Source organism: Cavia porcellus, unplaced genomic scaffold (assembly GCF_034190915.1).
Source record: "Cavia porcellus strain 051 isolate PalLab524CR breed Dunkin Hartley unplaced genomic scaffold, mCavPor4.1 scaffold_7, whole genome shotgun sequence".
Classification (NCBI taxonomy): Eukaryota; Metazoa; Chordata; class Mammalia; order Rodentia; family Caviidae; genus Cavia; species Cavia porcellus.
Genome location: NW_026947490.1, coordinates 7,042,861 through 7,057,134, shown reverse-complemented (window position 1 = coordinate 7,057,134; position 14,274 = coordinate 7,042,861). Strand labels below are relative to the sequence as shown.

Sequence of the window (14,274 nt, the reverse complement as noted above, 5' to 3'; positions counted from 1 at the left end):
CAAATAAAAAGCAAACAGGTATGGGCCTAGTATTATTGAATGTTTTAAATCAATTCCATATTCACAAAACAGCACAGTATACTAAGAAAATGGTGACCCAGTCTACGCTGTGAATTAGTGGACATTATTGCTAATAAGGATCATTCTTGATTCTCTACAAATAGAAAACTGGTTCTGTTTTCCCTTTTCTCCTTTTTCTAAGATAAAAATTGTCCTATGTTTTTATTTTTCCAACACCAGTTCCTTCTCCACTAATGATTCCCAATGGGAGTGACTCACAATTTCTCTCGAAACAACCACTGGAACTGAAATTTTTATTGCTACCAAAAAGGGACTCAAGTCGGGCAAAGCTTGAACACTGGGTAACTCCTGATTGGAGAAGGCTTCGTGTCCAAGGTAAATGAATCACCGTTCCCTTCATCCGCCTGTCTATGAATATGCTTCCACCTTGTGGCCATCCTTCCTCTGCTCCTTGTCCCATAAGGTGTAACCTACCCAGTCACTTCTCTTCCAGCTTAGTGCCACCTACCCAGTTCAGCAACAAGCGCTCTCTATTCTCATGACTTCCCTTCTGTTCACCACACCATCCCCAGAGGAGAATTCTGACAGCAACGTGTGAAGAGCTCTACAGACTTACCTTTTAAGAACCTCTACTGATGACTGGTGCTAGCACTTGAGCTTTGGTTGCAGCTGCCCGCTAGGGAAGCTGAAGAACTCATTCTAGGACATTCTGTCAACCATGCTCGCTTCCTAGAATACTCCTTTTCTAAGAGCTGGATGCTTTCTCTTTCCCTCCTCCAGCTGCCATGCCAACTTCCCTGCAGCATCCCATCGCCCTTCTCCAGCTCTGCTCCAGCCACAGTGGGCTCTATGCTCTTCCTCAAATGTGCGAGGCACCCTCAACAGCCAACTCCTCCTCTCTTTCCAGTGCTACCAAAGTCCGCCCTCTCATGAAAGCCCACCCTGACCCCCCTATCTGAAATCGCCACCCACCCCTACCACCTGAGCACCTCACCTTGCTCTCCCCTTCACGGCACATCGTTTCTCTACTTAGCATGCTATCTGTTTTTTGCCACCATCACCCCCTACTTCACCACAACAAGCTCCATGAGCTCTGAGATCTTTTCTCACTGACGTATCCCAAGTGCCAAGAATAGCACCCAGCATGGGGTAGGCACTTCAAAAATAATTGTTGAATGAACTAACTGCTGCTCATTTCCCAGTACAATCTCAAAACAAGGAAAACAGTTCCTCATGAAAAACATTTTAGTTTGATTTAAAGATTTAATCTTTGCCAAGCTCAGCTCACGCTCAACTCAAGTTGAGATGGCAAATTAGTCTTAGCTGTAAAGCTTAAATTTGCAACTTTCAAGCAGTCCAGTTTCATTGCGTCTTAGATAAATGCAACCAGAATTCATTTAAATAGTTTTCTTTTTAAAGTGCAGAAAGTAAAAGAGATAAATTGGGCTCCCACAGACACTGTCAAGGGGGGTTCCAACACCTACTGGTCCAAAAAGACAGAGTAAAAAGCCTGGCAGGTGCTTCCTAAGGTCTTCTGAGTCCATGGAGACCTTGTCAGACTTCCAGGCAGGCTGGCTCCAGGGCCCCAACTGACAGGGTTTCACATCCTAGCTCAGAGGGCTTCCCGTGCCCAATGCCAGCCCCTCTCCCTCCTTGATCACGCTGTAAAACCATCACTTACACTGCTGCAACACATGTGAGCTCAGGAGCACAAACTTGCTTCTGCTCCTGTGCTAAATTTAAAAATGTGATTTTCAAAAGCTTGAACTTTTCCCACCCTGTTAGCATAACTGAGTGGCTCTCAAGGTGTGAGCCGGGGGTTCCTAAGACACCTGGCAGGGGCTCCGGAAGGCCTTCCTTTTTCCATCTACCTGTGCAAAGGCCAAATTTGGTTCTAGTATTCCAGCCAAGCAGCACACGCAAGAGAGTGCCGTGGAGCAGGTACAGGCTTGTAACATCTTCGGCTAAAGTCATAATCTTAGAGATTCACAAAAATCTAAGGAGGCTGGAGATTTAGCTCAGTCGCATACGCGCCTGCCTGACAAGCGCGAGGCCCTAGGTTTGATTTCCGGTATCAAAAAAAAAAAAAAAAAAAAATCTGAATCAATGCTTCTCATCCCAATTCATTTTTTAATCATAGAAAAAAATTTTTAAATTTAAAAAATGTAATTAGTAATTCCTGTTAAGATTAATTAGCAAGCTTTTTTTTTTTTTTTTTTTTTTACCTTTTTACTTCAGTTACTAAGATGGTAAATATTTACAGCAATTCTCGACATCAACAGAAGCCCCTTGGAGTCCAAAATTCTTTTTGAGATCACGAAGGAGTTTGAGAAGCACTGACAGAAGTCATCTCTCAACAGCCTACCCACCCTCCCTCTCCCCCCAAAAAAGATCTTGGCAAAGGAGACAGATATTCCTGTTGAAAATAGATGGACTCATTTTCAAAATAAGTAACTCATTGCTTAATTTACTTGCCAGAAAAAGAAAGATAAAGTGGCAGGAGGAGGGGAAAAAAAGCATCAAACAGAAGATAGGGAAAGGAAGAGAGGGGTTATTTATAAATAGATTTCACATTAAAATATTTTGTTTCATGAAGAAATAACCTGAGGTTCTGCAGCAGCACCATCTAGTTGGACAGGAGGGGATGCATGGACCCAGAAATGATATGCAGAAGGATGGACCGTGCGTTTATCCAAGGAAAATTTTACAGCTGATTCTCAAAGGAGTCTGTGAGATAGAGGTAGGATCTCTTGGCTGTTGACGCCAATTTTCAGCTTAGGAAACAAACTTATTTCTGAGACAGTTGAGCTAAGTTGTCAAACAAACAAAATTTTTAAAAATCAATGCAATTTTTCTAGGAACTCAAGGTTCTCTTCCAATCATGGCTAGACGCTTCATCTTACTTAAACTAAGCCTCAGGGACAGGCTCATCACTCTCTAAACGCCACAGTTCTGGGTGACAGGACTGGGCAGTAACAATTTCTTTTTCAGCCAACAAGTCCCTTTGCTTGTTTCTGTACCATAATGGAGGATTTTCATCTTAAAGAAAAAAATCTAAGGACTCAGGAGGTACTGGATTTGGGGAGGGGGGGTACACTCCAGAAGAAAGGGCAGTCACTGGAGTGAGAGGATGGTGAGACTTTGTCACCGTGTCCTTTTAGATCCCCTTGTGCCTCTAAAAAACAAGAGGGCTGGAAAGAGAGGTGACCTGGAAGGTCCCCTCAAGAAGCTGGCAACTCAAAATCAGACTGAAATGCATCCCTGACCTCTGGTTGAGGGCTCTGCCTCAAAATAGTCACATTCCTGCCAGGGAAGTACAGAATTTCTGAGCAGATTCAAGGGTAGGAAAAGTGGTCAGTGAAACCCATAAACCTACTCGCCAGTGCCACAGCTCAGTAAGAGGCCTTTGCAGTTTCCAGACGCTGTAGTACCTTAAGACCCACTCAATACACAGCTGAGCACACACGTTCACCTCCCAAGTAGACGAACAAAGCTCCCCTCACAAGTGCACGTTATGATGCCCAGCCTAAATGTCCCACAGAGACTCAGAATCCAGCTATAAGCTAGAGGGGACATCAATGGTAGCCTTCTCTCTCTCTTTCTTGCTCTTGAACTCTGCAATGCTAAACCAAACTTCATTGCAACTAGCAACCACTATTTTACTGAGCATCTGCTTTGTGCAAGAGCCTGCAGCATGAGTTCCCCTTCATTCCCTCCTGAATTGGCCTCTCATAAGAGGCACAGAGACCCACAAAGACAGTGGGTTCAAACATGAGTGCTCACATATGCAGACAACCTCGTCTTCCTATGACACCAAGCTGCCTCTTCTCTGTCTGCACCCAAAGAAATACAAAGACTCAAGCCGAGGTCAAAATACTAAGTAGTCATCCACGACATCCACCGGACCACCTACCACACGCTTTGAGAGAAATCAATAGAATATAAATCCTGTTTCCATCGGTATGTTTCATCCATTTTGAAATGCAAACTTTTGTGCAGTGTGTGTGCACATGCACACACAAACACTCGAATATATAATTAAACAACTGGGTCAGACACAGGGGTACATCTTAGGTGTCACTGTCTGAAACCTAACTGTGAACCCCGGGGCCTTCACATTTTGGTAACACATCCAACGACTGAACAAAAACACCAAGAATCGCCAAAAACTTTCTTTTTTTGATCACTTTCAAATCAAACGTTCAAATGAAATTGTTCACATTATCTTGGATAAAATGTTATTTTCTCCAGGCTGAGAGGCCACGCTCTGGGGCCCAATGTTTGCCAGGAACTTTTGAGGGGGGCAGAGGGAGAGTCAAATTGCTGACAGGACCATTAGGGGATTCAACTACATCACCAGGGCAGACAAGGAGACTGTAATATCTATGATTCAAGTCTGCTGAAGAGGTCCCCCGGGTCAAAAACTTTTACCGAAAGAGAAAAAAAAAAAAAAAGAATCCTTTTTCAAGGAAGCTTCCACACCCACTGTCTCTTAAAATACACTGTTTGGAACACAGCAGGCTCAAACTTAGACAAGGAAATGTGGGTGGATGGAGATAGTGTTGTGCATAATGCTGGGGTTTGTTTCAAGTCATTAAAGATCTTCCCTCAACAATAAAGTCAATACAAAAATAATACGTCCACTCATCTCTCTAGACCTCGCCGAAGACTGGGGAGAAAGGGGTCCCCCTGGACTCTGCTGAGGTCCTGCTGGAGGCTGCTGTCCCTCTCACTGGATAGGGAAGGATGCAAAAGACAAGAGTGACATGCCCAAGGTCATCCAATGGGGAAGGTGGACAGGCTGGAATGCAAAGGCCCTTTTTAAGATTCTCAGCCCACTGCACTTTGCATCACACTGAGCAGTGGCTTTATGAGACACCACACTTGGATGATCTCACTTCCATTAACAATTTTAGAAGGTGACAAGCTAAAAAATAGAAATCTCATGTAACAATCGCACAGGACAGCTTTCTATGGGGCTGGATATGAAGGGGAAGCGGGTCTTGCTCTCTCTCTCTTACAGGGGTGCCTGTGACTCCAAAACTCACAGCCCCTCACTAGCCAGTGGGAGGTGGGGCCAGCAGAGGTCCAGCGGTTCCTGGTATTAGGACCACAGGAACAGAGAGCCAGAACACAGCTGGGGACCACACTTGAATCCCACATAGATCACATGCTAATTTAGCATTGTTTCAGGCAAAAGAGACTCAGAGATGACGCTCCAAGCCAGGCACAGTGGTGCAGGCTGGTGTAACTCCAGCACTGCAAGAGGCTGAGGCAGAAGCATCATGAGTTCAAGTCCAGCCTTAGCAACTTAGTAAGACTGTATCTCAAAACATAAAAAGGGGGCTGGCAATGTAGCTCAGTCCAAAGGCCTTGAGTTTGATCCCCAGTATTATTAAAATAAAACAGCAGTGTTTATTTTTAACAGTCCAGGTCAGTGTATACCTCTCCAACTCCAGGCCAGTACACTTTCTCTGACTTAGTCCCAGGACGCCAATTAGACATCCTCAATACAGCCCTCCAGAGCCTTGGGGGTGATACAGAGAGGCTTGAGGGTGAGTGGCTGTGAGATGGTGGGAAACGAGTGGGTACTGTGAGCTGGGCTACTGGAGGCCTGAAAGCACCTCTGCAATATGCAGAGAAGGACATGCAGAAAAACCAATCTGCGTAACACAACGGAGGCAGCATTTGATGTTTTGGGGGCAGTGCTTCCGTTCTGATGTGCAAACTTTTCTGCCCTGGAAAGTCACAGCCTCTTATTTCAAGGCTTGAACCCAGGTGACAGCCCTGGAGCAGTGGCTCTGCCATCCTGCCAGGTTCAACTATGTTTTGATGGGAGTCACAGGGTAGGGAAACAGTGACTGTCACCCAGCTTCAAAGATTGCACATCAGCACCTGAGGCGCTCTGTTTACACTGCTTAGAGCCAACGGACGGGAGAAGGAAACGGCTTAGCCAGCTCCGTGCATATCAGGACATGGAGACAGGGCCAGGTTAGCCAAAGTGGAGGTAACTGCTCTTTGTTCAAGGACAGTGGTCCAGGTGGGCCTCTTCAAGGTGAACCCTTAGTAAGTCACCCATCTCTATGACCCCTGGAAATGTCAGTGCAGAAGAAACATTCACAGGTTAGGCAAAGGGACACATTGGGCTATCCTGTCATTCGGGTCATGATCTCAATTCAGAAAAGAGATGGGTTAAAATTTAGACACTGTATCTAGAAGAAAGCTTCACATCCACTTTCTTGGTGCACAGATTCAGTCTTTTTATTAACCTCATCTCAAGGTCACAGTATTGGATGCTTATTATCACACTACCCTAAGTAATGTGTATATACCTGGGATACTGTCACTAATGCTAATGAAAATTACAACAGTTAAAAAATTCTCCCTCGTTTGTTTCTTTCTATGCACCAAGTGCTGTGTTTACAATGTTATTTCATTCTCAAAAAGTCTGACTGTCACCCTTATTCTGGGGACGGTGCTGGGGGAACCCAGGGCTTTGCACAAGGTAGTCAAGCTACTATTACGGCTAACTGGCTGTGAATAACTTGCCCAAAGCCACCAAGGTAAGAAGAGGTCAGGTATGTGTGGCCCAGACATACATGTCTATGTGGCAAAACCATCTTCAGGAAAAAACACAGAGTTTACAGCAGATGTTTATTTTTCTGGCTCCTCTGGTCCCTCCACCATCGGCCCATTCTGTCTGGATCCCCGTTCCACAGAATTGCACCTGCACGTGCCCATGTGACTTATACTGACCCAGGCCAGGGGCGCATTACCATCCCTTATGGAGTGGGCCAGAGTCCTCACCTCAGCAGTCTGTGCTGGTCACCCTGATGACTTATATGCCTTTCCAAAGCCAATGTGTCCAATTGGGGTCTTTAATCAGAAGCACAATCAACCGAGCACCTTCCAACCTTATCATAAGTCAAAACTCCCAGAACTCTGCCACAAGGAAGCAGAAAAGAACCCAAACATGCAGGATGACTTGACATTTCACTTCAGTATCCTAATAGTAACAACCACTGTGAACTAAGCTGATGGGGCTTTCCTTTCCTGAGACACTCTCTAACTCTTTTCAAAACACACTCACACCCACTCTCTCGTGCACTGGACCTAGAAGCAGACCAGCAGAACAGCCTTAGCCCCATTCTTCAGAGGAACAAGCAGGAGTCAGGGCTTGCCCAAGGTCAAACAAGTTGGCTGCAAAGTAGGGACTGGAACCCACCCATGTCATTCCTTCCGCTACACCTCCCTCCTGAGACAGGGCTGGCCAGCATCGCAAGGAACAGGAAATTGAAATAGCTCCTGGTAAGACGGCAAGCCTGCCAACCCCGGAGAGAGGCTGACAAGGGACTGGAGCCCGCCCTGAATTAGAAATATCTCTGCAAACAAGCTGCCCAGGAACCTCTGCCCACCTGCTGCTGTGAGGACAGAAGCTCCGAGTGCCCACAGCCCACCATGCCTCTTGGTCCACAGAAAGAACAAGTTAGAAAGGCTGCACGAATCGGAGAGACGTTGAAGAACTCTTCTTGCAGAGCAGTTTCCCAATACAAACTTATCAGCGCTGTTCCTATTCCTGTCACAACACCCCTCTCTTTACACACACACACACACACACACACACTCCTTCTCACACACTCCCTTAATCCCCACCCCTTATGTGCATAACTGTAAGAGAGGGAAGCAGAAAGCCAACACCAGTTGCAGCAAGCACTAGGCAAAACCCAATATAAAGATGGGAAATTTATAAAAGCCAAAAAATAAAAGTAAAAATCATGCATTTCCAGAGTCATGCACTACGTTCAAAATATTGAAACAGATTCCTCTGGTCACTTTACCTGAGTTGTTTTTGCTCTTCTCCCTCGCATACTGTTGCTATGGCTAATTTGTGGGTTGCTGACACCTTCGGAAAGACAGTGAGATTTCCTACAGGGAAGTGTGTTGTAATTACTGTACAGAGCGGTCTCTTCGGCAGCAGCTGGTGGCATCTTATGGTTTGCGAGATCAGGAATATCAGACACCAAATTCCGACAGCAGCCTGAAAATTTGCTCCTTGGTCCCCCGTTTGCCGTCACCCCGGAGTTCTTCTGGGCGTACAAGTCACCCAAGGAATTGGCACGCTGACAGGTGCCGAGCTGCCGCGGACTCGCCCGCGTTTCCATCCCCCGAGCCTCTTCGCTGTCCTTCTCTTCCGCAGAACCCAAGATTTCTTCGTTGCTTGTTAAATGTTCTTGGCTCAGATCAGAGAGTGAGAATTCCAGGCTGTCCTCCCGCCAGATGTCTGCAGATTTGGAGCGTTTCTTCTTAAAGCTCGCCGTCTCCATGAAAGTGGGCCCGTTGGATGCATAGGGATGCTGCCTCCTGCCTCCCTCAGCCAGATATGTAGCGTCATCTCCGTACAGCCTGCTCTCCTCCGAGTCTGGCATGCTCTGCACAGAGGCTGCTGTGAGGACGATACTGCTGTCTACACTGGGAGTGACAGAAGAATCGGTGTACGACACAGGTCTCAAGCCCATATCTACTCGGTCCACCCAGATGGGGCTCCCGAAGTCCTCCAGGGTGCCTTCCTGGGCGAAGGGCTCCAAGCCATTTTCGGCCAGAGACTGGGGGATGCTAGGTGTGCTGCTGGATCGGGTGCTCACCTCGGAGTTCCTGTGGATCGCCTTCCCGGAGGACGCATGTCGCGTGCGCCGCGTTTTGTGTGACAGGCGCAGCGACCTCGACGTGTGCTTTCGCCCCAGGCTGGCATGCTTTTCTCTGTAAAACTCATGGTCTACATTTTGACTTTCTGCGTTTCCCATGGTTTTATGGTCTGCAGCAGAGAGAGACGGGGAAGAAGGGGGGATAATTGAGTCACTATCAGAATGGCCTCCGTATTTTGCAGACAGAGCTGAGCGCACCTTGGCTGCGGGACCTTGGGAAGGTGCCCGCATAACCTCCTCCCTGTGCCTGGCAGCTGCGCAGGATTCTTACGGGTGGCCAGTCTAGCATCACCTGCCGGCCTGTCACCAGAGATATGAAACACATGCAAGAGTAGGATCATTAGAGATTTGTCTCTGCCCAGAGGGCAGATGCCCAAGGGAAACACCAGAGTACTGCATCTATACCACCACTTTGCTCTCCCTAAGTGCTACAATTATAAAATTCTACTCCTATTTATAAACTGAGAACTCTGTAAAGTAAAAACGAAGGTGTCCACCAAGCAGTAGTTTTCTGTTTGTATCATAAATATATAGGACAGACCCAGAGGTGCGACTGTGCTCTACCTTCCCCAACCTCTTCTAAAAGTTTTCTTTTTCTTCTGTTTGTTTTACTTTATCTGGACTCTAGCCATACTTCAAAATCAATCAAAAACGGAAAACCTCAAGATGAAAGTCCAATCAACTTTTCCTAACAAATCAAAGTCAAAAAGGAAAAAAGCAGGGAGTGCTTTGGTCAGTCATTTGACAGCACTGCGAAAAGCTTGACTGAGGAGGGGTTTTTGGAGGGCTACGGAGTGGGGGTGGGTAAAAAAATAAAATAAAATAAACCCTGCTCAGCAGCAGACTAACGTGTTTATTTCTGGGAGCAAATCCAACCTTCAAACATTAATCTGGTACAGAGTGCCCTGCAAACAGAAATTTCACATTATGAAACCACTAAGTGATTCAGCCTTTTGGGGCTACCTAGATTAATTCAAGTCTCTCCTTAACATTTTCCCCACCTCCATTAGTGACGTGATGACACTATTCTGTTAGGCACAGCAAGCAAGAGAAAACACTTCAAAGACTGACTACCGTGTCTCTACTTAGCCTCCTCTCCTTGATCCACAGGTCTCTCTACTTCATCTCAAGAGTATATGCATGATAGGAACAGCTATTTTGGAGAAAATGACGTCTTAATAGGTAATACTGATTTAGTATCATCTTGTTTTGAAGTCTCATCAAGCTTTTGTTCTTCTGTCTCTATTGGTTTAAACAGGTTGTATCTTACTGGATTTTATTATGTATGATAGTATAAGCAAAAACTTTTAAAGACAAGGAGATTATACAGAAACCATTGTTCGTTTTCTGTTGGTTGATTCTAAATACCCTGTAATGCTATAATTCTCTTAAATGGTTTTACATTGTTTTGATATATTTGATGCTACAGTATACGAAGTTATACTCAAAGATTTCAAGGAAAGAGACAATATGGTAACTACTTTTATGTCAGGATTATCTTGTGGTGAAACACTATTCTGCTTAAATGGTTATGTTTTGATCTGCGCTGTTTTGCTGTTATGCCCTCTTTTATCTCAATCTCCATTTAATTATTTACTTTTTTATTTTTATCCTTTTAATTAAGGGAAAAATAAATAAAAATAGCAGGATATATTATAGTAACCCACTTTGACTTTCCATTATCTTGATTTAAAGCCCTGTATTACTCTCACCATCTTGTTTTTGACTGATGTCCCCCTATTCTGTTTTGCTGGATAGTACCAGGTTCGAAAGTTTAGGCAACATCTGTGAAGATAGTGAGATTCATAATGACGCCCATTCTCGATGACTTTTATCTACTTTTGAAGACCTACAATGTCTCCAATGTTTTGGTTTGGTCGGTTTTGTTCTTTACTGTTTTGTTCAATTTTATTATAACTGATGATATAGGCAATTCTATTAGAAATAGCGGGAGGCATTATGGTAACCATTGTTGATCACCTTGTATTATGTTTTTACATTATCTATTATGTCAACCCTTTTGATTTGACCGACTCTGTTCTGTTATGTCACATTTGGTTTTACTCTCTTCCAAAAAAGTAATAAGAACTGTGGGAGCAATAAAACCCAAAATGTATAATAGTCATTGTACAAAAGAGAGGAAAAGAAAGTGCTCTAAATGATATAACTGCATGTATATTTAAGTGTATAAGATAGAAAATGATATCACTGAGTTTTATTGGATCATTGTACAGAACTGTTTGCAGTATCATTGTTGTATGTCCACTTTACAAGCTTTAATTTTGTGACTTGAACAATTATTTCTAAGATGACAATATGTAACCCATTAACTAGTGATTTCCTACTGTTTATTTTTTTCTGTAAATCTGTATAACTTGTACCCTTTTTCTGCTTTTTTTTTTTCTCCTATTTAAAATTTAAAAAATAAAAAAAAAAAAGAGTATATGCACTTAAAATAACACATGACAACAGCCAGAAAGGAAAGCAGAATTATTGGGCAGATTCTTGATTTGGTTCTTTTAACCACTTATTCTGAATATATTTTCTGAGCATCTACTGTGTTCTAGAAACCAGAGATACAGCAGGGAATGACACACCTTTCCCTCTACTCCCAGGCAACTGGTATCCTAGCCAGGGACAGCATGCAATAAACAAGCAAAGGAAAAGATGCCATGGGGAGCCAGGAAATGTTATTGCTATGACCATTGCAAAGAAACAAACTGGAATATAATATAAATATCCTTCACGCTAGTCCAGGAATCTCTCTACAGCCTCACCGTCCAGTCTAAAACATTGCATACACTCTCGCTAGCACATCTTACTGAATAAAATTTGTGGCAACAGGAAAGAAAGCCTCCACTTAATGTTCCAGTGAGTTCAGAGGTAATTCATACAGACACCAGATGTTAAGCTATTCTTGTACTGGGATATTCCCTATGAGACCACACATCATATGAGTCTCAGAGGGAATTTTCCAAGAAAGAAGATCTCCTGCTTATGAACAGCAAGTATATTTCAAAGCAGTATGTTCACACTTCTCTGGCTAAAATGTTTAAGAAGCAAGTAAAAAGGATATCAATATAAGGGGAAAATAAAGATCAACTATCCAAGAAGGCTGATGGTATCTTCATTCCTAAGACCAGTGCATGCTACAGTTTTTATAAGTAAAATAAACAATATGCTTTTCAGTAACACTAAAAGCCATGACTAACTTCTTACAGTTTATTCATGCATCTATCCATCCATTCATTTTGTAGTGTTGGGGCTCAACCCTAGCGCCCACATATGCTGAGCATGTGCTTTACCACTGAGCAATACTCCCAGGCCACAGGGTTCTTGATTTTTTTTTTAAATATAAATTACGATGCTCCCATGTGGAGCTCAGTGTGGTGTTCTAACATATTCATAGAGAGAGAAATTTCATGTTTTTTTAATATATAATAAAAGTACATAAATTGTATGTTTTGCCAATCAGTAATAAAGGACTTCTGTTAGTCACAGCCCCTTTTTCATACTCACATAAGTTTAAATTCAAAAGGAGAAAGAATTATGGTGAAATAAGTTGACTGGAAGAAAAGGCAAAACTGTCACCTCAAATATGCTCCGATTTACCCTCTTCTGTCACATGTATCAAAAGTTTGCAAATATAAACTGGCAGACATATTTTCAACAACAACTTTCTGGTTAGGTTTCTTTCTGCCAACAGAAAACTAATCAAGTTAAAAGCCTCAGGAGAGGACTCTGAAAGGAAACAGCCCCAACCTTCAAGAATTACAGCCCACCACGCACCGCGCTGATGGGTGTGTTACAGGAATAGCACTTTCAGCAGCGAGATTCTTTTCAGGCAGCCAAGGTAGGAAAAGAACTACTTTTATTTTCTAACTAGAATTTCAAGATGAATGTCAAAATCTCCTAAATCCTACCAAGAAAGATTCCCGGGGGATGATCTAAGCAGAGGCAGCATGAAGCTGAAAGCAATGACAGGAAATTCAGTTCTCTGGGGGCTGCTGAGGTTTCCCTTAATCTGAGCGTTTCTCCTGAAAAGCTAGGGAGAGCCAAGAAGGTCCGTGTGGGCTCAGTGAATGCAGGGGCTGGGCCAAGGGGTCCAGAGGAGTCAAAATTGCTCACCGCACAGGACACAATCTCCTCTTTCAGGGATGACCCTTCCCCAGCAAGGTGGGCCCCAGGAAGCTGGTGAACTGAAAACTTGAATCCTTCTCGTGGACAAGGGTAAAATGCCAGCAACTTCCAAAGCCTTGACTTCCTCCTATTCTGTCCAACTTACCGCTTACGATTTACTTCTATGTCAAATGAACAAAACCTGGTTCACATTTTACATCTGCACAGGTCTTGTTGCTGTAGCCTGGAGGCAGCTTCAGAGCAGAAAGCGACTTTTGCTCCTTTTCCTTACTTTTCTTAATAATCTCTACAAAGACTAAACATGGCCCATTTGGCTCTAAGATTTAATAGGTATTCGTGCATTTCAGTAACAAAAGCAAAAGTAAGTGACTTCACCATCGTAATCATCATACAGTCATATAAGGGAGAAAATCTTCTAGGCAAGAAAGAGATTAAACTGCAGGAAACTCAAATTAAATCGAATGAACCAAAAAATGGTACCAGTTTGCATCCTGAATGCAAACATCCAAAATCTGAAATATTGATAGTGCTACTATGATGCCCTAAATGGAAAATTCTATCTCTAACCTCACACAACAGGTTGTAGTCAAAATACAGATGCACTAAAAATACTGTATACAGTTATCTTCATTCTCACTGAAGTTTGAAATAATGTGTAAGATGGGTATGATGAAGTCCAGGTTTAGAGTTGAATCCCATTCCTAAAGCATCTCATTACGTACGTAAGTACGCAGATATTCACAGAAAAATAATCAAAAGGATTACCATAAAGGTCAAAACGCAGAAGCAAAGTGCTGCTCATCCTCAGCAAGTGAAACTTGCACGGGACTTACATGCGCAAGTCACAAATCCCAAACAGGTTAAAATTAGCATTAAGAATATTTAATAATGTTGGGAGTAGCGGCACACGCCTGGAATCCCAGCACTCTGGGGGCCTGAGACTGGAGGATCAAAAGTTCAAGGTCAGTTTAGGCCAACTAGTAAGACTGTCTCAAAATAAAAAATTTAAAAAAGCCTGCAGATGTAGGTCACTGTGAAGGCTCTGGTTTCAACTCCTAGGAGTGCAAACAATACTAATAACAACAAAAACAATATTAACAATAAATATTTCCTACAAATGATTAAGAATTTGAAAAGTGACTTTGTAGATAGAGAGTCTATGGGTTATTTAATTTTCACAGTTACTTTTTATTGGTATTTTCTTAAGTATCTATGCTAAATGAGTAACTTTTTTTTTTAAGAGGGAGACAAATAAAACGTCAACAAGTTTCAGGTGACTGCTTTTTTTTTCCCCCACTCAAAAGAACTGAGGGTGTGGGCACCATGAAGACAGCTATGACAAAAGCCAAACTCCAAACAGATGGTTTAGAAAAATTACCTATGATAAAAAGAGTACTACGGGCTTGGATCT

The 14,274-nt window shown here is 43.3% G+C and overlaps 1 protein-coding gene across 8 annotated transcripts in view; it reads right to left on the bottom strand.

The window, feature by feature from the left end:
• The window catches only part of Tiam1 (TIAM Rac1 associated GEF 1), a 359,373-nt gene that overhangs the window by 107,942 nt on the left and 237,157 nt on the right, over window positions 1-14,274 (bottom strand). For all 8 annotated transcript variants that reach the window (XM_063252519.1, XM_063252516.1, XM_063252517.1 and 5 more), the window contains one exon: window positions 7,860-8,833. In XM_063252519.1, coding sequence (XP_063108589.1) covers window positions 7,860-8,822 — 963 coding nt within the window. In that variant the 5' untranslated portion in view covers window positions 8,823-8,833. The remainder of the gene's footprint in view (window positions 1-7,859; window positions 8,834-14,274) is intronic.